The sequence below is a fragment of the Triturus cristatus genome, chromosome 12 (assembly GCF_964204655.1).
Source record: "Triturus cristatus chromosome 12, aTriCri1.1, whole genome shotgun sequence".
NCBI lineage: Eukaryota > Metazoa > Chordata > Amphibia > Caudata > Salamandridae > Triturus > Triturus cristatus.
In genome coordinates, this window is record NC_140595.1 from 276,092,639 (window position 1) to 276,115,781 (window position 23,143).

Here is a 23,143-nt window from a genome sequence, read left to right on the forward strand (position 1 = left end):
CAGAAAGTACCTAAGATTCATACACAATGGAACACATTACCAATGCAAGATAATCCAGTTCGGAATAAAGTCAGCTCCACGGGTGTTCACAAAGTGTTTGGCCGCAGTGGCCACATATCTAAGAAGAGAAAAGATCCACGTATACCCCTACCTGGACGATTGGCTAATAAGGGGACGCACAAAACAGATATGCCACAATCATGTTCAGAAGACAATTCAAACACTACAAGCTCTAAGTTTCTCAATAAACCACAAAAAATCATCAATGAACCCAGAAAAGGAGAAATCCTTCCTGGGGGCAAGACAAAGGACGCAAAACCTTACAGGATACAAGCTATCTACAAAGAAACAACCCTCTACCAGAAGGGACAGTCTCTGACAGTGAGGAAGGCAATGAAGCTTATGGGCATGATGGTATCATGCATCCCACTCACCCATCACGCTTGCCTACACATGCGACCATTCCAAGAATGGCTCAGCAACAGCTGGTCACAAGCCACAGGGAGTTGGGAAGATCTAGTGGTTGTTACACAAAGGGTACAAGCAGAGACACAATGGTGGGCATCTAACAACATAGCACAGGGGAGAACTTTCAGGAACACAACTCCATCTGTGACAATCACCACAGATACATCCCTCAATGGTTGGGGAGCACAGCTGAACCAGCTATAGGTTCATGGTCAATGGAGCGAAGAAGACTGCACGAAACACATCAATTTCTTAGAAATGAAAACGGTTCTACTGGCACTCAAAGCATTCCAGAAACAGGTTCAGGGGAAGACCATCCTAATACAAACAGACAACACAACTACAATGTTTTACCTGAACAAACAGGGTGGAATGAAGTCCTTTCCCATAAGCAAACTTGCGCAAGAAATCTGGCAATGGCCAATACCACAGCAAATCAATCTGCAAACAGTACATCTACCAGGGGTAGACAACGTCACAGCAGAACTACTAAGCAGACAAAACAGTTGCTCACACGAATGGGAGCTAAAGCAAACAACAGTACCATACCTATTCAACATCTGAAGAACGCCAGTGTTGGATATCTTTGCAACAATGCAGAACACGAAATGCCGGAACTTTGCATCCAGGTTTCCACACCACCTGTCAAAGGGAAATGCACTTTCACTCAATTGGTCTCAGACATTTGTCTACGCCTTTCTACTCATACCCCTGATGCAAAGAGTACTACAAAAAGCAAGCAAACCAAGAACAAATATGATTCTCATTCCCCCTCGTTGGCCAAGACAAACATGGTACTCAACTCTCATGGAACTGTCCACAGGAGAGATGATTAGGATCAAAGCGGACAAAGACCTGCTGACAATGCAACAGGGTCAAATCTTTCACCCAGAACCAGTGACTCTACAACTAGCAGACTGGCACCTGAATACATGGAATTTAGACACCTCAAACTGCGGTCCGCAACCATGGAATTTGTAAAGGAGGCAAGAAAACAGTCAACAAGGAACTGCCATACAGCAAAATGGAAGCGATGTACCACATGGTGCACCGCTAACAACAACACTAATTCAATAAATACACAGGAAATAGTAGTCCCATATCTTACCTACCTTTTAGACAGCAACATCATTTTTTCCAGCCTGAAGGTGCACCTCGCCGCCATAGTGGCGTGCACAAGAGAAAAAACATGCAAAAGCTTTTTAACTACACCACTCATCAAAAGATTTTTAGAAGGAGCAAAAATAATGGCTCCACCAAGTACTGCTCCTTTACCAACATGGAGTTTAAATACAGTGCTGTCTCAACTAATGGCAAAACCGTTTGAACCCATGCATACAGCGGACATCAAACATATTACTCTTAAAACAGCCATTCTCATTGCATTAACATCACTACGGAGAGTAACTGAACTACAAGCATTAACTATACAAGAACCCTATTTACAAATCCACAAGGATAGAGTAAAATTAAAAATTAACCCACAGTTTTTACCAAAGGTGGTAACTAAGTATCACTTGAATCAAAACATCATCTTGCCAGTTTTCTTCAAGGAACTAAAGATGAAAAAAGCCTCCACACCCTGGAGAGCTCTACTGTACTATCTGCAAAAAACAGAACAAGTAAGGAAAACAAAACAGTTGTTTGTTGCTCACTCACATACCAATACAGGATCAGCTGTCACTAAAGCAACTATTACAAGTTGGATAGTACAAGCTATACAACTAAGCTATACCAATGCCAAAAATGAACTAACAATACAACCAACGGCTCACTCCACTAGGAAGAAAGGAGCAACGCTAGCTTTCATGGCAAATGTACCCATCGATGCCATCTGCGCGGCAGCAACATAGGCATCACCACACACCTTTACAAAGCATTATTGTGTGGATATACGGATGAATAAGGAAGCTCAAACTGGACAAAGGGTGCTTCAATACCTGTTTGCTAAGTCTTCCTTTCACCACAGCCTCCCAAACACGGGAGAAACCGCTACATAATCTGATGCACAGCATGTGAATCCAGAAAAGGATTCACGCTGCAAAACAAAATGGTTACTTACCAGTAGGAGTAGTTTTGCAGCTTGAAGAGTTTTCCGGATTCACATGCGACCCACCCAGCCTTCCCTTAGAAGGAACGCAAACAGGTGGGGAAGCAAAGTACATACAAATAGTAAAAGAGAGGGACCCCTTTCTGACACACCAAGGGAATAGGGTACTATCAACAAGTAAAAAGAAGGGTTTCCTTGTGGTAGGTATTTGCTAAAGTAGAGGCAGGAACACAACAACCACTTCACCATTCAACCAGAAACTCAGGTAGACATAATCCTAATGCCCACAGATCAAAGTTAGTGAAAAAAGGATTTATTTATACAAAAGTAGCAATATATTTAATGCAATAAAAAGATTTAAAAAAATTTCCATACACAAATGTTTTTTAAATTGGTGAAACACAATAAATCCAAAACACTTTATACACACACGGGATCCTTACACAGTAAGGCGAACAAATACATTAAAATTAAAGAGAGAGACAAACAGACAGTACATTTTGTCATTAAATTTTACACATTTGTTTTGAACACGTTTATTCTGGAATCTGATGAAAGACAAATTCTTATAATATCTACAGATCCAGTGGCCTTCACGAATTGTGTGAGTATTGCGTTGACGCGCTTCGATGGTGTTATTGTTTATATCCCATCTTTATCAAGACAAAGTAATAAAATCTCTCTTAATGTTGTACTTATATAGTTGCACCACAAAATAGATCCTGTGTGTAAAACAAACACATTTTAGTATACATGCTAGATTAAGATACAGTTTCTGTGCCTAAAAACACAACACACCTCATTTTTTATGGGCAATAATATCCTTAATACATTGTTGCCATGCCCTCAGTGCGTAGCATTTATGGATAAACATACATGTCTTGTCTACAATATAGCCATTGCTCTTGTTCTACATGCCCCATAGTCACAATACATCTAGACAGAGAGAAGTATATTCTCTATGCGGAATCGTTTGTGCGGATCTTGTATTTCAAGCAATTTGTTAACTACCAACAGTGCCTGTTCTCAATAGCTAAAATCCTACACATGCAAGAGAAAATGATAGAAAATAAATAAAAGAAAAGAGTGAAAAAAGACCATCATATACCCAAACGTACAAAACATTCCATACCTCCTTGTTTATAAAGAGAATTTCTTTGGTTGACTCTTAGACTTTTAGGAGGATTGCACCAGTTCTGAATATGATCTTATATGTACATAATAATGGAAAGTATGAGTGTTCGGACATTTTCATATACTAAATACCTGAAGCACTTAGTTATATATCTTCCCTTCACAATGATCAGTATTTAACTGAGACTATCAGTCTTCAGACGGCGATAGGTCAAATCTGGAAAAGGAACAATTGTATGAGCCTTCCCAAATAATCGAAGAAAGACTTCCTATATCAACTAAATCGCAAGATAACACGTCATACTTTCTCCCCGCTCAAAAATATCCTCAGTCGACTCCGTCGTCATCCCGATGTCATTGCTTTAAAAACATGGAAGGAGAAATTTATAATTGAACTTGAATGGCCAAACCCCCCATTCTCTGCTGCAAGGATTGGGGACATTGCATCGCTGATTGCGCATCACCTCCAGTTTCGACGCGTCTTTGACATTGCGTGGCTCGGCGCTGACGCATTGCCGTCATCCTGTGGTTTAACGGCACATCACCTCGGCTCCATTGATGACGCAACTAAGGCAATTTGCAGTGGGTCGGGACTAGTCCCTGTATCCGACGGTCAGTCTAAACTTTTCTATTTGACCCGGTTAGAGTGACCAGATAGCCCCTGTTGGCGCTTTATGCTTTTAAGCACTACCTTTCAGTTTATTCTTTAAAAAGTCATAACTGCGGTTATTGTAATTTTGTCGTTTTACTCTTATTTTGTTAAATAAATTAAGCTTTATTTTTCTAACCAGGTTTGTTGTCTTTTGGTGTGGTGTTTTCACTGTTTTACTGTTTGAAGTGTTGCACAAATACTTTGCACATTGCCTCTTAAGTTAAACCTAACTGCTCTGTGCCAAGCTACCAGAGGGTGAGCACAGGTTAATTTAGGGTGTGTATCTGACTTAACCTGTCTTGGATTGTGATTCCTGCCGGGACTGGGTGTATACCTCTGCCAAGCAGAAACCCAATTTCTGACAGGAAACATATACTCCAGCATATTACTTTATGAACTCACATATGGTGTTCACTAACGTAATGGTGGAGATCTCCCTTTATTGTTGCTTTTTCTCATAAGTGCAGAATTCTTTGCCTCATGGCAACCTTCTCCACGTCGCTGTGGGTTTAGGGAGGCAGACCATCTCCTTCACTGTATTGAGCAAAACAATTACAAGGCTGGTATCATACTCTGTGAAGTTCCTCTGCTTTTTAATATAGTGATCTGAATCCAGGATAATTCTGGTTCCTGGTGTCCACAGGGGCACATAGTATAAGGGAGATGGGAGAAAGTCCAGGGTAGGGCTGAATGTAAGTGCTTGCAGGTTTGTTGTTAATCAGCTCTCTATGATTGCAGTCAGGTGGATATTCCCTTGTTCTTTCAAATCTGAGTTTTCAGTAGATGCGGCAGAGATTGATGTTGCGTTCGTTGAAATCCCCCCTATAGTTTTGCATCTGAAATCCAGTCACTTTGGTCATAATTTCTGTTTTTAGAGACTTTACCCACTGGTGTAAGGGTGTAGAGACTCATACATTTACTTCTGGGCTGAGAGCTCTGTGCAGAATTTGTGAAAAACATCTGATCAGAGATTTCCCAGGTCTAAGGGTGAATCCGGCCCAGTGTAGACAAGGGTTGCTTAAAGGTTTAGTTTTCTTCATTGGGATCAGTTCATGTGGGAAGGGGCTGTTTATGGCCCCTCCCTGACTATCTTTTAAGTGCAGTTGGTGAAAAGTCAATTTTCTGTGCTGTGTAATGCATCTTTTGCAGACTTCCATCAGATCCCCAACATGTCTTCTCTCATCATGTTTTCATGCCCTGTCTGGCATTAGATCTATCCAAGGTAGATGTTAATCATTACACTTTTTTTATGCTTTCGGCATACTTCATGTACCTTGGTTACAATTTTATAGGAGACTTAAGTGCTCCCTCTCCTGGCCTTTACAATACAGCATCTCACCAAAGGCACACAACTGATTTACTCCCACAACTGGATTCATTACATTTGAAATTCAATTAGGTATGTTGTGTTAATTTGCGCAAAATTATTTCATTAACTCCTTGACTTGTTTTTGTTTTCTAGAAATTCAAAATTGTGCAAGAAGGAAACCTCGACCAACCAGAAGCAGATCTTCGGTCAAACTTTGTGATGCAGTAAAAGATGGCAGCCCTGAGTATCCCACAAAAGATTCCCGGCCTCCTCTTCAGACTTTGTCATCTTCTCAAACAGAGAAACCACCATTCAACCCAACTGCTCCATCTCCAAATGATGCAGTCACTGTTAACTGTGTTCCAGGACCTCTTAAGCCTCCAGATCCCATTGGCACATCATTGACATCACCATTGTTGTCTAAAAGAGAAGCTCAAAGGTATAATGGTAGAGCAGGAATGACGCTTTGCAGTGCATCTGCAAATAACATGATCAATAAACACATGGCAAATAATCATTCAGTTCCATCCTCTTCAAAAGAAGTCGAGCAAACCAGTGGTGCTGAGAACCACTCGTTGCCCCAAGCAAACACAAATAACCTTGGTAATGTGATTCAATTAATTTCACAGCCTGCAACCCCATTTGTACTATCAGCACCGCAGTTGCATCAACCTGCAAACACCCCCAACCTGTTGCCCAGCGGTACAAATACTTCCCAGGTGTCATTACTTATGTTAACACTTCTATCCCCTCAACATAATCTGCCTGGAAGCTCCACATCACAGAATAATAATGGTACCAATCAACCAACTGCATCATTATTAACGACATCATCACCCATGCTAGCACGTTCCTTAACCTTACAGAATACTAACTCAGCAGGAGTAAAAACAGCATTTCTACTTGTGAACTCTTCTGCTATTAATAACCAGGGTGGTAACGTTCAAGGAATGGCATCTTCCCTCTTGTCATCAGGATCTGGAAATAAAAATACCCTGCTCATGTCCCAGAATTTTTCACAGATAAAGACTTCCAGATCAAGTGACCAGACACTTCCTTCGCTAACAGTGTCCTACTCTTCACCAAGAAGCAAGGATAACCATCTTACAAAGTCCCCACTCATTTCTTTATCACAGTTAGTGTCCTCATTGTCAGAAAACAACGAGATCATGCCTGTCTTATCCAGAAAGAATAACCGTGCCAAGAGGAAAGATCAGCCTGTAACATTTCCATTTCCACTAGTCAAGTCATCAGTATCCAGAAAGGAACAAGTGTTTCTGGGTAATACTCCAACTGTGAGCTCGAGCCATGCACAGCAGAATTCCGACCTAAATAATTCTAAAGAAACCCCACTGCTGCCATTGTCATTATGTGGAGATGAGCAAACGCTTCCCATGAACAAAACATCCCAACAAAAAGACTGTCCGACAAGCAACAATCTTATGACTCCTCTGGAAGTAGGCTCATCAGAGTCTCTACAGCATCTTACGCAATTATCTAAGGAGGAGCAGAATCAACCCACTAATGATACTCCTGAACTGCATAACCATTGCACTCCCTACTTCATGCAGCCGTCTCCTCCACCATCACCCATAAATGATCAAATGCGTACCAGCATCATAACCGCCCCGCTACCAAGCCTTGTTGTACAATCAAATAACCATACAAGTGAACCACACACAATTACATCGCCTCGGTTACCTGCTCCAGTTTCAATTAGTGAGCAACCTCTTCCCCTTAATACGCCACCTCAGCTGTTCTGTGATCCACATAAAACTACGCAGCTCCTTAACCATCCGCTAACTCCGCCTCCTGATATTTCTGCAACACAGATAGTAACTGACATAAAGCTCAGTGGAAAGTTCAGCACTCAAATTCTCTTGCCATCATTTTCATCCGAAAACAAAGACAAACCTCCCTGTAGTGCTGCATCTGGGCTATTCAACTCTCTAGAGAATAGTGATCTCACCAGTGTGAACCAAAGTCCTGCACCATCCCCTCCAGCATTACCTTTGCCCAAGAGAAGCCTGCCCAGTAATGCCACAACTCCTATTCAGAAACTGAACGTTGATTCCCTAGACAACCAACTGGGAGTGAAAGTCGTGTCCCAGTTGTCTACAGTGTCAGTAGTGTTGCAGAAAATGCCCACTAATATCCTAGCTCCATTCCTAAACAAAAAAAGGAAAACTGGCCACAAAAACGAACCAATACTCCCAGCTTCAATTTCTTTAACTGCCTCACCTTCGACAGAGGAGAATAATGGAAAGTCTTCCTCGTCTAGAAATAGAAAAAGGACTCGGAATGGCTATAGTTTACGTACGGATCAGAAGAAAGTGAATTACACTTTTGAAGAGGATAGCGATGAGGATGATGCATGTAGTAAAGGTTCTGAAAGTTCTCATGGATTGCGTTCTGGGTCGAGTGGAATGGAAAGTGATGAGTCTCTATCAGACGAAGAAGTAGTTTCTGAAGCTGAGGAAGAAGAAATGTCTCCAATCACTGATGAAGAATATGGCATGACCTCTTCCAGCCAATCCAAGGTGGGAAGTAAAGCAGCCAATAAAAACTCTTGCAGAGGTGCAAGAAAAACGTACCAGTGTAAACACTGTCCCTATACAAGCAATTACTACAGCAATGTGAAGAAACATGCACATAAGCATACAGGAGAACGCCCATATTTGTGTCCAGTTTGTGGCAGGGACTTCTCGGATCCCTCTGCCCGGAGGGTGCACCAGAGAACGCACTCAAGCGTGCGCGAGTACAAGTGCACCAAGTGTGAGAAAGAATTTTATACCAGTTACAGCTTGAAGAACCACCTGCGATCACATGATGGCTTAAGGCCCTACTCTTGCACGGAGTGTGAAAAATCATATACCTCAAGTGTTTCATTGCAGGAGCACATGTTCAAGCACTCACCTAATGATAAAGGAAAAACCTTTGTGTGTATGGAATGCAACAAAGGTTTTTTCACCTCAAGGATGTTGAAGACGCACCTAAGAAGGCACGCGTCATATAAGTGTGATAAGTGTGAGGCAGTGTTCATCCGCAAATGCATGCTTACATTCCACAGGTTGAGCCACAATGTGGCACAGACCTGCGAGAAATGCCTGGAGGAATTTCAGGGAGATCATTTTTGCACTATTTATAAAGATGACTAGTAAGATAGAGGGTTATTGTATTCACAATGCACATTCTGTGGGTTTGTACTAAGTTGCATAGGTATTTTACTCTTTTGATGTATCATGAATGAAAGAACTAGTATTGGAGGCAGTTTAACGCCAAGCAATTTTCTGTGAAACGGATTTCTCTGGCACCAAGTAACCGGCGCTAGTTATCAGGCACCATCTTGTACGACTGAAAGTAAGAAAGGGGTTTAAATCTGCTGTTAAAATGAGTTTCCATTCAATGCACCACCCTCTTTTCCATGGTTCTGTTCTCTGCCAAACACCCGATGGCTGAGCCCAGCACAGAAAGAACACAAGTAACAATCTTGCTTTACTCACTTGCTGTTTAGTGTGAACTTGTGGGGAAGGCTGAAGGTGTTCGAAGACTTTAAGTTATTGGGAGGAAAAGCTTCAGCCATGGCACAATAGGATCTAAGTGTAGGTGTTGAAGCTTGTGGGATGCTGACCCTCAAAGACCACCCAATAACAGTGGTTAAGAGTGCTTTACTTCTTTCACAGGGAAGCACTTTCAACTTTACAAGCGTGAGACTGAGCATTAAGAGGATATTACTCCCATCAGATGCCCTTCGTCCCATTGCACTTTTGCTGCTGCATCAAAGGGTCTCCCCCGACCAACTCTTGTAGATTTAACATTGTTTGGCCGTAATAATGACGGCATTTACTGAAGAGCAATTTTAGGGAATATTTTACCATAAAAATGAGACAGGCTGGATTCTGTTCATTTTTCTATTTTAACAACTTGAGTTTGTTAATCACCCTCTAAAAGTGAGTAGTAGAAGTGCTGTTCGCAGTTGTGCTCAGAAATTGATTGTGCTTTGTGGATATGCTCTATCTGTTTCCTATTTCCACCCAGAAAGTGCATCCGAAGAGCCTGGTGTTCGAAGTGCGCAATCAACAATACCACAAGAGTTCTGTCCCATTGGTCGCAGTGCAGCCTCTTGGTTTTTCACAAAAGTTACAACACTTGTTACAGCTTTTCTGTTTGATTTTGTGGTTACATCAGTTGTTACAGCTTTTCTGTTTAATTTTGTGACTGTTGCTGATTTTGAAAACTTCAGTTGCAATCCCGATTTCAACATTAAATCAAAAAACCGAGTGATTTGGGAAAAATCACTTAATTTACCTGTGCCTGAACATATGTAAACCTGCTAGGATGATTTAGATATGCACTGAACCCTACACCCTCTTTTCAGAGGACTAGGCAGCACTTCACACTTTAAAACAAATTGTTTCATTTGAGGATATTTATTTTAGCACGACCTGTATCCTGATAGAAGCTAGGCTTTGTATCTAAGTTAAGAGATTACATGACAAAAAACAAGAATGAGAAATGCCACTACAGATTTTTACATGAGGAATGGACTCATTGTATGATTGTGGCCTGATTATTGAAATTAGAAGCACACTATTACATGAGCATCGTGGATCATCCAGTGGGGGAGAGTTATTGGGCTATTACAGTGTCTGGTTACCGGCCTAAATGTGAGAGTTAGTCTCAGATGAGGGGAAAGATAATTTCCTTTAGATACTTCTAACTGCAGATTCCCCCGATTGTGACTATTGCCAAGGGGTCAGACTGGATCTGGAAAACTAAAAAGCAGTACTCCAGTGCGACGATAGTTGACTTCATGCGGCACTGTGTCTGCGTCAGTCTGCTCCACAAGTGACAGTGGAACTGCATATAGCTGACACCTGTGCACACTGACTTCAGTTCCTTTCTTTCCGCACATTCAGATGCAGATCCAGAGTTATACGCCTTTAATCTACAATTAAATATTCCGACTTAATTCTCAGTCCTGGAAGAAGCATAACAAATCCAAGTGGAATTGGCTCCTGCTCGCCACTCTGTCTCCAGAGAAGGCACTAGGGCATCGACACGTTATCTGGTCTCACTTCAGAACTTCTGAGAAGCCATTTCAGAGTCTGGCCCATATGCAACCCGAATTTCCAGGTCCATGAGTGACATCTCAACAAGTTGAGGCCTTTGGGGAGGACATACTGCGTATCTTTGCCATGCCATAGGTTATTTCTGGGGCATCTTTGAGCCCCGAGGATCTGCAGAAAACTCCAGTGGAACTTCCACCAGGGTGTTTGCACTTGGTGGTGTCTGTGTCCCTCTTACCTGCTTCGGGTTCCACACCAGCTTTGGTGCCAGCTTCAGTCCCTGCATCAGTTCCTTGGGCAGTGAAGGAGTAGGTGCACCCTTTAGTGGTATCTGACTCCATGTCAAACGTGTGTCGACCAAGACCTTACTCCGAGCCCACCAGACTTTTGGAAACTCTTCCAATTCTGACCCACTACCCATACTGTGCTAGCGTCTACACATACTGCATCAACTTTTCGGATTATGACCAGCAGTATCATGATGGAGACCAATTTGTCCCGCAATAGGATGCAAACAATTGCTATGAAAAATGACAGGATACTAGTGGTTCGGACCCTTCCTCAGACACCAGACTATCCTCTCCCCTGATCCTACAACAGAGGAGAGTGCATATTTTGAAGTTGACAAGCTGTAGTGGTCCTTGCCTAGTAGCTCCCCGCAGTGGAGGTTAAGACCTTTGTCCTCACAGAGGTCCTTCAGCCTGGCCAAACCCCTACTGAACTTCTCCTGCATTTTAATGAGGTCCTTAAGGATACGCTCTAGGGCATGTGGGCAAAATCATTTTCTGGCCTCACAGTCCACAGGCAGGTCCTGTGTCGCCATAGACTAGCTCCAGGAGACCCAGCATTTGGAGAGCTTGGTGGTTTAGGAATCCACTAGTAGGGTTAGCCGTAGCATCTTCTCCACCACCTGTGAATCATAGCGGGTAGAAATTTTTTGAAAGCACATGTTTTCTTCTGCCAGCCTTGCTCTATACTCATTGAGTGCCAGCTGCAGGCACGTAACACAGGCCCCCGCAGCCACTGCGGTGCGGGGAAGCCTGAGCTGCAGGGGGCCCCCTCAGCACGGTTTAAATCTGGAGTGGGGTCCCCTCAACTTTCGTTACGCCTGCTATCTTGGCCGATATTCCCATGTTTTATATGATATGGTCGGTTGCATCTTACCAGTAGTTCCAGATGACTTGGTGGCACGGTGGGCAAAAGAATGATGGGTTGGAATGCTACCTCAAGTGATTGTCAGTGGTTAAATGAATTGCAGACATTCCTCTCCTCACCTTTTTAATGTTTGATGTAATGCTCTGAGTGGCCAGAAGTATGCCCAGTTGTGGGTCCCGAGCTCACTGTGCCACTGGAACTAAGCTACACCCAATCAAGGTGAAATCGGTTTTTGGTTGCTTGTGTTCTAGCTCAGGGAGGACATGTCTTTGCATTTCAGGCTGGACTGTTCCTATTGAAGTAGGGTTAAGACTGATTTGCATATTGCTGGGTCCAAACTAAGGTGGCATGATTGGCAAACGAACAATGAGCTGCAGTGCTACTCTGAGCGTCTGTAGTTAGTCTTATTGCAAGCATTCCTTCTATGACCTTTTGTGTGTTTGAAGATTTTATTTCCGACAGATGGGTCCTCCAAATTATTCATCAGGGCTGCACACTCACCTTTCTATATAACCTCGCTGCACCTCCCACCTATATCAGAGCACCACATTTCCATTTTGCAGCAGGAAATACATAACCTTTTGGCTAAAGAGACCATAGAGAGGGTTCTGGCCTTGAATAAAGGAACAGGGTATTGTTACTGCTACTTCCTTGGTCCTTCACTCTCTCGATGTGTTTCTACAGCAGGATAAGTTCAAGATGTTCACATTGGGCCAGGTTGTGTCTGCCCTGGAGACTGGATAGTAGTCTTGGACGTAGATGACGCTTATTTCTACATCACCGCCCTGCAGGTCCACAGGTGTGGAACACAATGGGCAAAGAGCATTTTCAGTTTGCATTGTTCCCTTTTGGCCTTACCAGTGACCTCTAGGTGTTCATGAAAGTTTTGGTTACAGCACCCCTCCGAGGTTAGGTATTCCGGACTTTACCCACCTCAATGATTGGCTGTTGAACGCAGGCTTACCCCAGGCAGTTGTAGAGCACCTCCAAATAACAGTGAAACGTCTAACATCGTTAAGGTTCCTTATTAACTTGCCAAGTCACACCTGACTTCTTCACAGATGCTCCAGTTCGTTGGAGCCATGAGGGATACCCTGTGATTTTGTGTATACCTCCCCACCCACCCAACCCCAGAGCCGAGATCCCAATGTTTCAGCAGCTATCTTGGATCTCAGTTAGAATGACTGAGAATCCTGGGGCTGTTGGTTGAAAATGCCAGATGGCTCATACGGGCTCTGCAGTTCTGAAGCACTAGTGGCCGCATCACTAGGGGATCCTATCAGATTCTATCCAGGTTTCGGAGGAGACTGCAAAGGATCTGCAGTTGTGGCTGCTCAACCATGATTGGGCTTGTGGACCCCCCTTCTTAGCCCACCCAGAGCTGACAGTGGTGATGAACATATTACTTCTGGGTTAGGGATGCCATCTGGGAGTGGTGAAGATCGAAGGGCTCGGGTCTCCGGCGGAAAACGACTCAGTTTGATTAGAGTGCGATCTACTTGCCATTTAAGGCCTTCCTGCTAATCAACAAAGGGAGGCTGGTATAGTTTTTCACAGAAAACACCTCAGTCATTTGGTACTGCAACAAGCGGTGCAAGGTGGGGTCTTTGGCACTGTGCAAGGAAGCTCTATGCCTATGGCATGCACGTTCTTGGTGGTGGCAAAAAGATCTGGCCACTTCTGTACACCTACTTCTGGATGCAGTTGTCGTTCATGATCCCCTAAGCAGCAGTAGCTGAATTTTTCTCCCCTAGTGTTTATAGATCTCACAAGATGGTGCAAAACCAGAGCAATACCCTAGTGATTCTCCTGGACTATGGGAGACCACAGCAGGTTTCTAACAGGTTACTCATCTACACCAAAGTGGGACTACAGATGATACCCCTCCCGAGCCTCGAATCTCTGCCTAGCACTTAAACCTAGTGTTTTTTTATTGACAGAGTGTCTGTGAGAATGCCGACAGTATTGCCACACACCTTAGCACGTGTGTAGGCACTTCATCATTTCACGTGGCGTTTCCACTTTTTCCACTCACGTTTTTACTTACCCGGTCCTGAAGAAAGCCCACCTTATCTACCTTTTGTGCTGAAACATGTAGACCACGTTATCTAGCCAATTGGAGTAATATGCATCACATATTTCTAACCACATCCTGGGCCGCCATTAATATATACTACAGGCAAGGATTCTCAGAGATATTTTTAATTCACAACACCACACAAATCACACCACACCCGCTCCGCTGTAATCAGGCGTTGTAGCACAACCGGGGGGCATTCGACCACCCATTTGGGACCCCAATGATCAAGCATGACACCAACTAGGTTGGCGTGTGAGGGGTCTTTTAAGCAAACCTAATGGTTTCATGTGCTCACCACAACAGTGATTATCACACATTTACTCAGTGGGTCCGTCCACATTGTTTAGTCTAGTATTGTATTGGGGACAAGGACGCACCCCTTTTTTTCCCTTGCTCTCTCCTTGCTTTCTACTACCTATCTCAGGATCACCACTAAGAAGACTTATTGATACAGTTATTAAAAATAAAGCCATCCCCGCTGCTACAGAAGTGTGGCATGTCCAATGGTACCAAAAGCAACTGAACTCCCCGCCCATGATATAAACGCCCGTCCATGATATAAACGATTAGCTAAGATCACCCAGTAAGTAATGTTCTTTGTAGGGAGACAGCAACTCTTCATACAGTTCTCAGTATTGCTTTCAGCTGGTACGAAAATAACTTTGTTTTTGCTGCAGGGTATAGGAAAGCCTAGCAATAAAATGCATGAAATAAAACATTGATGCCATAAAACACAGGCTGATTAAAGAACACAAATGCGCAAGTGCACAGTTGAACTCTATAGAGTCAACATTTGATTATTGGGTAGCACATAGACCCGTTCCATGAAAATTATCATAGATGTAGTTTTTGCTTTTCCCAAAAACTAATAGTGGACGTTTTTGGACTGCTGATTAGATATTTGTAATATACTTTTAATCTAAGAAATCTGCATTCCATTGTTCACTCCAAAACTCCAAACTTGACGTCAGATAGATTTAAGATCTACAGTGATAGATATGAAGTCATCAGTGCATTCTTAACATATTGTCTAAGCAACTCGGGCAGAGAAACCTTCTAAAGCTTCAATTCTAAAGTGCCACTTTCTCGCACAGTTGGCAGTTTAGATGGTATGCTCACCCCGACTGAGACTGCACCGCTGTCCACCAGTGACATGTCCATTCTGAGGTATTTGCCACAAGTCTGTGGCGGTAATTCAACATGCCTATCATAAGCATCTGTATGTATACTTGATAGATGTATGAGGGGCAGTTTAGTTGTATTGCCATCGGTTGTTAAGAACTTGCAACACATGCTGGAGTGCAAGACTAAGCATTTGTGTCACAAGTCTGACTAGTTGTTTCTTTCAAGCAATTTCTTTTCCTTCTAATTGTTGTTGAGAGTGATCTTCTGGTCTTTGAGTACATCATTCATGAAGACGGCACTTCTATTTATCACTGAACTAACCCACTAAGCCCCATTCAGGAACAGTCTTTTCACTCCTTATTCACTATAGAACCTTGTCTGTCTGTCATTCTCAGTGAAAATGCATTGCATTTTACTGAACAGATTTTGTGATGGTTGGTGTAGGATGGTCAAGATTCTCTCTCTCTCTCTCTCTATATATATATATATATATTACCTACTGGCGGTCGCCAGTAGGTAGTTATAGTTAGGACCACGTTTCCATAGGAAAACCTCAACATTCTATTTTGAATAACTTTGGCGCCGGTCGACGAATCCTCGCGAATTTCTCAAAATAGGTGGGGCGCTATGCTCCGCTCCTACCCTGAAAGTCTCGGGGGGATCCGTCAAGCGGGGGCTGAGATAAAAGGGGGGTCCCAAAACGCGTTTTTCCCATGCATTTTTCCATAGGACCTTTAGAACGAGCTACAGCCCGAACGGCTGAACAGAATTACTCAAAATTTGGCAGAGAGGTAGTCCCTAGGTCAAGGAAGTGCCTTTTGTAGGTTTGGTGTAAATCTGTTCAGTAGATTCTGAGAAAATAGCCTTTAAATCAATATATATATCTGAGCCCGCTTACGGTACGCTTACCGTACGCTTACGGTAAGCGTACGGTGGCGTGCGCGAGCGCGATTCTGATTGGCTCTTAGATCTTAGTAAACATTCGAATCGGCCGAAACCAGGAAGCGGCGGCCGCCATTTTGTGTATTTCACTCGGAAAAAAAAGAGTGAAAACAAGGAAAGGGGGCAATGAGGAGAGTTACAGACCCCCTTACATTTGTGAGGGGGTCAAAGAAGGACTGTAAAGTACAAAGAAAACATTTATTGATTTTAAAAAAAATCACGGGGTACGCGTACGGTAAGCTTACGGTAAGCGTACGGTAGAAAAAAAAAAAAAAAAAAAAATCAGATTTAAGTGTTTAGATATTAGGGGGCTCTAAAAAGAGCCGTTGTGTTTATGAAATGATTTTTTAGTGGTACCTACAAGTAAGTACAGATTTGTTGACGTGCTTTCTTGCTTTGTCATCGCACCTCGTGCCCACCGTGCGTGCACGGCACTAACTGCGTAAAGTGGGCACGCGGTGCGCGAAGCGCACCGCGTGCTCACTATGCGCGCACGGTGCGCGAAGCGCACCGTGCGCGCACGGAACGAACTGCGTTAAGTGGGCGCGCACGCCACGAATGGCGTAAAGTAACTTAGCATTTAAAAAACCGTACAAATTCACTGAAAAAACCATAGGTTTCACACACGTTATAGTTAGGAATTAGCATTTAAAAAACCTTGCAAATTCACTGAAAAAACCATAGGTTTCACACATGTTATAGTTAGCGGAAATTTTACTGATAAAAAACCAATGAAATTCCCCCGTTATAGTTAGTGCAGGCAACTATAACTCACGCGACCGCAATCTTCTGCTGATGACATATGTGTCTTTATGAAAAAAAAATATTTGTAATATATGTATAGCTAAAAATGTATGGAAGAAGACATGGGCAAATAAGTGTCTAAATACAGTATTAGCATCAGCAGAGGATTGCGGTCGCGTGAGTTATAGTTGCCTGCACTAACTATAACGGGGGAATTTCATTGGTTTTTTATCAGTAAAATTTCCGCTAACTATAACATGTGTGAAACCTATGGTTTTTTCAGTGAATATATATATATATAATATATATATATATGTGTGTGTGATTGTGTGATAGAATGCCTTAAAGTATTTAGTTTTGAGAACATAGTGCTGAGTGTGGCAATCCAGCTTCTTAAGTGGAATAATCTTAATAGGAATGTTCTGAAACGGACTATCCAATCTTTGTTTTGGGTCGCTATTGAATGTGGAAGATTGCATCATGCGGCTAGCTTGTTTACTTGTTGGGGGAAAATACAATCTCTCAGGAGTGTTCCAGTCTCTAACATTTACGTATATAACAGCACAGCTGTTAAAGGTCTCCGAATTGTCACTTCAAGTCTCTCAACACTACCCATAAGCATTTGAGCTCCAGGTTCGCTCTCCAAGCCTTATTTTCTAACAATGCAGGACTCGTGAAACTTTATTTTCCAAGGCCTACCTCAGCCTCCTCTGTTACCTCAGTCCATTATTACTTTCTCAGAGACACTCATTTTGCCACTTACTTTCCATCTAGCCATGTTTCAGGGATATTTATGTCTAATATTTAAAGCCGTATAGCATGGTTCTTAGGTGCAGTTGGCAAAACATCAGTTTTTGGGTGCATTGTATGTGCCTTGAATTAAAATGAGTTTTATGCAAAGCTGGGAAAGAAAAAATATTGTGGTGATTTTGAACTTGCTATTGTTGTAATCAAAATGTGTCATTTTCAACCTCACTACAATAATGTGTAACTCGTCTCTGTTAGGGCTTAAACCTTTGATATGCAGGATGTGTACACGTCTCAGACTTGATCTCTTAAGCCAGAAACTATCTTATGGATCTGAAAAACTGGATCCCAAAAGTATTTCTACTTGGCTTGGGTTCATGGGGTTCTCTAATAAATTGGTTCATGCTTTAATTTTTCTGATCAGGTTTTCAAGGCGGCACCGGGAAAGATTTTCTTTTTTATTTATTTTATTGCTTATGCTTACATTTTGCTAAATTTTTTCTATTTTATGTGTTTATTTTGTACTTAAAGATTTATGGTTTTTGTAAGAATTTTCGATACGAAAATGGTGCCCTTTGCAATTGCAAGGGTTTTAAATAAATAATTGAACAAGTTTGAAGAATCTATTGTAGGCTCGCTTAAAAATAAAAATCAGTTTAAAAAAACTTTAGGAGTTGTCGGTTTGTATCTGCTGTTCACTTTCTTTTATGGAGTCCTGATATGATACTGTTTTTTTGTGGTCAGGCAAGTGCAGCAGTTCTTGTTTTACAGATTGGGAATGCCTGGCATCGTGAGTTTGTTGCAGTTACTTGAGCAAAGAGTAAAACCTGACAACTTGTATTTTGTGTTTTTCATATAAATGAAGGTGAAAAACTGTATATTTCCATTATTTATTTAACTGATAGACACGCACTCATACTCTCATGTCTGCCGCGTTTTTGCTATTTAAGCTGCCAAATATAACATAACAATACATCCATACTAGCATTATACCACAAACGTATATTGACACATGCCGTTATTTAAAGAAATTTCATCCAGTTTTTTAATAATTCATGAAAGTCAGCACGGAGAGTCACTTCAAAGCAGCACAATTTTCAGTATTTATCCACTTTTAAGTATAAATGCAGACAGAAAACACATTGTTTTCTGTTTGTATTTATCTGAGCCTTAATAATGTCCTATAATAGTAAGGTCTATCATCTTGTTCTTTGCAGCTTCCTCAGCATAGACCCTTTTGACCCAGTAGGCGGGATCACAAAACATTTTGACTAGTGTTATTTCATGTCCTTGGTAGTAAGTTAGGGAAGTGTTTGGTGCAAATGCCTTTTTGTATTATGAAAGAAGGTTTGTGGAGGTGATAATGTGTGACTAGAGTTTTTATTTTCTTGTGTTGAATTCCATTATGATGGTGATGTGTTTTGTTATTTTGGTGCTTTTGTGCTGCATCATTACATTGTGTTATGTACTGTGGTTGGTGGGTTGCAAATTGTTTTATTTTGTTGTGCCCAGGTAAATTTTTGTTGTGTTCATTTGCTTTTTGTTATTATGTTGTGCTCTGTAATTTGTTTACAGAAGTTAACAAATGCTGCTACATTTCTAGTCTAAAGCAGCATATTCCTAATTGAGGTTCCAGTAGCAAACGACCATTTACCATGGTTTAGACTGGTGGTTTTACCACAATTTGAGACCTCAGTCAGCCGAATACAGTGCCAAAGATCGAGCTTCAAATTAGCGATTGCATTTCTCACTTTTTGTCATTTGACTGTGTTTACCGCTTGCCCCCCTGTTTTCAATTTCATTTCTACATTTATTGACTGTGTTTACTCCTACCTAACTCTCGTTGTAAGCACTCACCACAGAAATATTGCCATTACTTGTCTTGAAGATACTAAGAAATACAAGACTGTCTGCCCACTCACAGCTGTGACTGAGGTACTTTACTCTGGCTTTTCTATTTGAAGGCCTTGCTTTTCTGTCACTCAAAAACGTTGTGCCGTTTAAGTTTTATCTAAGGAGTTCGATATATTGTGCACATTTAAACAGTGTTTCAATTTCTACCGTCCCCTGTTATGTACAGGGGGTTTAAAAATGAGTACCATAACAAGGTACTGTGGTTGCAGTATCATTTAGCTACTTGTTCAGCACAGACATGTCCCTATCCTTTTAAATCTGGTTGACGGGCCTGTCCGCAGCCCCCATTGGTTTTGTCCTTTTCACTCTAGCTGAGTATTGTGTCCATAACTCATGCTATATTGTAACCCAGCTCAGTATCCTAACATAGACCCCCATTTTTGCAGGCTTTTTGTGACATGGCTGTGTGCAGCAGTGTTATGTAGACCAGTCTTTCTAGGGCACAAGGGTTGAATGGTGTATAAGAATGCACTTGCTAACAGGCAAATTATATTGCTTCGTATATCATTGAAACGCATGGCTGTCCTTGGTGGAGCGACAATGCCACCTCTTCGTGTGTCATGTTCTGCTTGAAGAGTTAGGTGAAATGTGTAATAAGTGTGTTGGCTGAATGGCCAAAGGCCAGTGGCTTCTAAGAAACATGCCAATTCCGCACCTGGATGCCAGGTTTATTCCATGTATACTGATTAGCAATTAATATATGCAACTGATATTTGGCACTTTGTCACTAATACATGTGTTGTTTCAGTGAAACTTGCTAAATAACGTCTGTAACTCATTTCCCAATGTGTTGTTTATAATTAAGGCTCCTGGTTTTATGGTATTTCTTCCTTTAACATTTTTGTCTGTATTTATCCATATTTATTTTTTGTACATTTTATCTGTATTTATACATATTTTTTGTGTGTTTCGTTTATAAATGAAGTTGTAAAACTGTACATTTCCATATTTATTTAACTGATAGACACACACTCATACTTTGATGTCAGTCATGATTTAGCTATTTAAGCTGCCAAATATTATGTAACCATACATCCTCAAAATATTAGCATTATACCACAAATGTATGTTGACATATGCCATTATTTAAAGAAATTTCATCCTGTCGTTTAAATTCCCATGCTGTTCATCTGCTCGGCTATTGGGCTACAGTTCATCGAAGACAGCATGGAGAGTTACTTAAAAGTAGCCCAATATTCTGTATGTATCCCATTTTAAAAGTTTGTATTTATCGGCACAAATCCGTAAAAATGGAAAACAGGGAGCCTTATTTATGATCTATTGAGGTTAGAGCAATCACAGTAAGCGTAAGCATTCAAGTACTTTCTTTATAGAGCCTTCCAGTCAAAATTCTGCTTATAATAACATTGTTAAATTTAGCCAGGTGCCAGAAGGATATCTCTTAACATTATAAAATGATTGCATTCATGTATGATCTATAATGAAATACAGGTAAGCTTGGCATCTAACCAGGTTTTGATAACAATTTACCGTGCCCAAAGTGTAGCCTCTTTACCATTGGTGTTGATCACTCACTCGGTCTCCAAATTCCACCCTTTCTCTGCCTTTCAGTTCTAAGACTGCATAAGCCAGTTTTGTTCACTGAGAACCTAGCTGCTGTTGATGTCACTACCAGAAACAGGATTCCAGAACTGGTCCTGAAGATGCTCAGAAAGACTGCCACTTAATAACTGCATTATTGATTTGTCTCATGTACAGTATTCCTTGTTTCTCCCTTAAGATCCAGGGATATCCAACAGTATTCCTCCACCTTACCCATGATCCTGTGAGTTCCTTATAGATCCACACGGCGTTCCTGGGATCATTCTTGCCCTCTCCGTGACTTGCTTGTTTATTTCTTTTCCATAAAAGAAAAAACGGAGTCCCTAGCATCTTTGAGAAAATTGCGAGAGTCATGGAGGATACTAAGCTTTTGCATTGAGAGAAGCCGTAGCATTGTGGTAAAGCTTTGTAGGAAGAGGGTACCTGGCAATCTGTGAAGTATTATGTAGCAGCTTTGGACTTTTTTACTATGCTTTTCAGATACTTATACACTGACTTGTGTGGCATCCCATGATAAGGTTTTTTACCGCCTCAGTGACTAATTAATTTGGCAGCAACTTTTTGAGTTCCCAGCAAGAGATGGTCTTGCAAATACCAGACCAATCAAAAGACGTAAACTTGGGTTCTATTAATTATGATTTGTTTTAAGAGGTTACTTATCCAAACTCACAATTTGATGCCCATTATGCGCTATTCATCAGGTCTCGCCTAGGCAGCGCGCAAGCCCTGCTTAGGAGTAACCTCTTGGAATCACTCAGGACTTTTTGGGAAACTCGTGCATGTACTGCACTGTTTCCAATGAGCACTCGTGCATGTATGGCGTTTACCTTGCGGGAGCGAGCAGCTGCGCCATCTGTTTCCAATTATTGAGCCAACGCTTGTTTACAATTGCCTGTCTCGCGGTCGCGTTAATTGGAAACAGATGGCGGTCGCGTTCACTTTTGCGGCTGCTTGTTCTATTTCATGTTCGTCATGCAGGAAGTTGTCCTCGACTACTGAAAGCGAGTCTTTAGCAAGACCAGCGAGGACAAAGGAAATTAAGTGCTGCCGTGCCAAGGAAAAGACTATTGATTACCGATGCCTTCTGTGTGTTTGTTTGCAGGAGAGTGGAAGGGAGATGCATTGCTGAACCTCGTCGGTATTGTGTTTTTTAGTAAAGCGTGTTTATGGCTTCCCACCTTTACACTCATGGGCTTCTTCCTCAACTGCACCTCCAAAGGAGGGAGTCGCCAATCATGCCAGCTGAAGAATGAGATGCCAAAGGTGATGCGAGATGCTAACTTTCATTCAGCATCACATCACTGCAGTGAAACAGAGGTAGTATTGGCGAAACATACTTCTAATGTTATGTTATGTTAGATTAATTTTATATAGCGCAAATCACCTACAGGTCTCTAAGCGCTTCTAGAGAAAAGTGAGCAAGTCACTGGTGCAGAAGTAGAATAGCAGCAGGCCAGGGCAGATGATTACGCGGTGGTTAACGCCTCTCTAAATAGGAAAGTCTTTAAGCGCTTCCTAAAGATGAGTAGAGCTGGTTCCCTGCGAAGATACTCCGGCAGATCATTCCAGATCTGCGGGAGAAGAACAGAGAACGCCCTACCCCCCTTAGATTTAGAGATGTACCTGGGGGGAGCTAACCTGCATGCCTCAGAAGATCGTAGAGTCCGGCCAGGTACATATTTCTTCAAGTGATCTTTTATATACTTTGGTGCCTGGCCGTAGATTGCCTTGTGGGCAATACATAGACCCTTGACCTGCGCTTTCTGTTTGATAGGGAGCCAATGTATTTTATGTAGCAGAGGGGTAGCGTGTGTCTTTCTAGGAAGTCCAAAAATAAGCCTGGCCGCATCGTTCTGCACCACCTGCAATCTCCCAATGAGCTTCTGAGGGAGGCCAATGTAAAGGGCATTCCCGTAATCCAGCCTGGAGATGACAGTGGCGGAGACAATTGTTTGTAGTGACGATGTTGACAAGAGAGGAGCAAGTTTCCGCAGCAGCCTGAGTAGGCCAGTATAGGTTCCCACAACCGTGGTGACCTGGCAAGACATGGATAGTTCAGCGTCAATTTTCAGCCCGAGGCTCTTTACGACCGGGACTGGTACCGGGGCTACACCTAGTTCCGGAGTCCAGAAAAGATCACACCTGGGGCTGTTCCTTGTTGGAATGATAAGCACTTCAGTCTTATCCGGAT

General features: G+C 42.1%; 1 protein-coding gene across 4 annotated transcripts in view; it reads left to right on the forward strand.

Annotated features, from left to right (window-relative positions):
- The window catches only part of LOC146775847 (uncharacterized), a 226,500-nt gene extending 210,091 nt beyond the window's left edge, over positions 1–16,409 (forward strand). For all 4 annotated transcript variants that reach the window (XM_085637507.1, XM_085637508.1, XM_085637506.1 and 1 more), the window contains one exon: positions 5,767–16,409. In XM_085637507.1, coding sequence (XP_085493633.1) covers positions 5,767–8,771 — 3,005 coding nt within the window. In that variant the 3' untranslated portion in view covers positions 8,772–16,409. The remainder of the gene's footprint in view (positions 1–5,766) is intronic.
- The last annotated feature ends 6,734 nt before the right edge of the window (positions 16,410–23,143 follow it).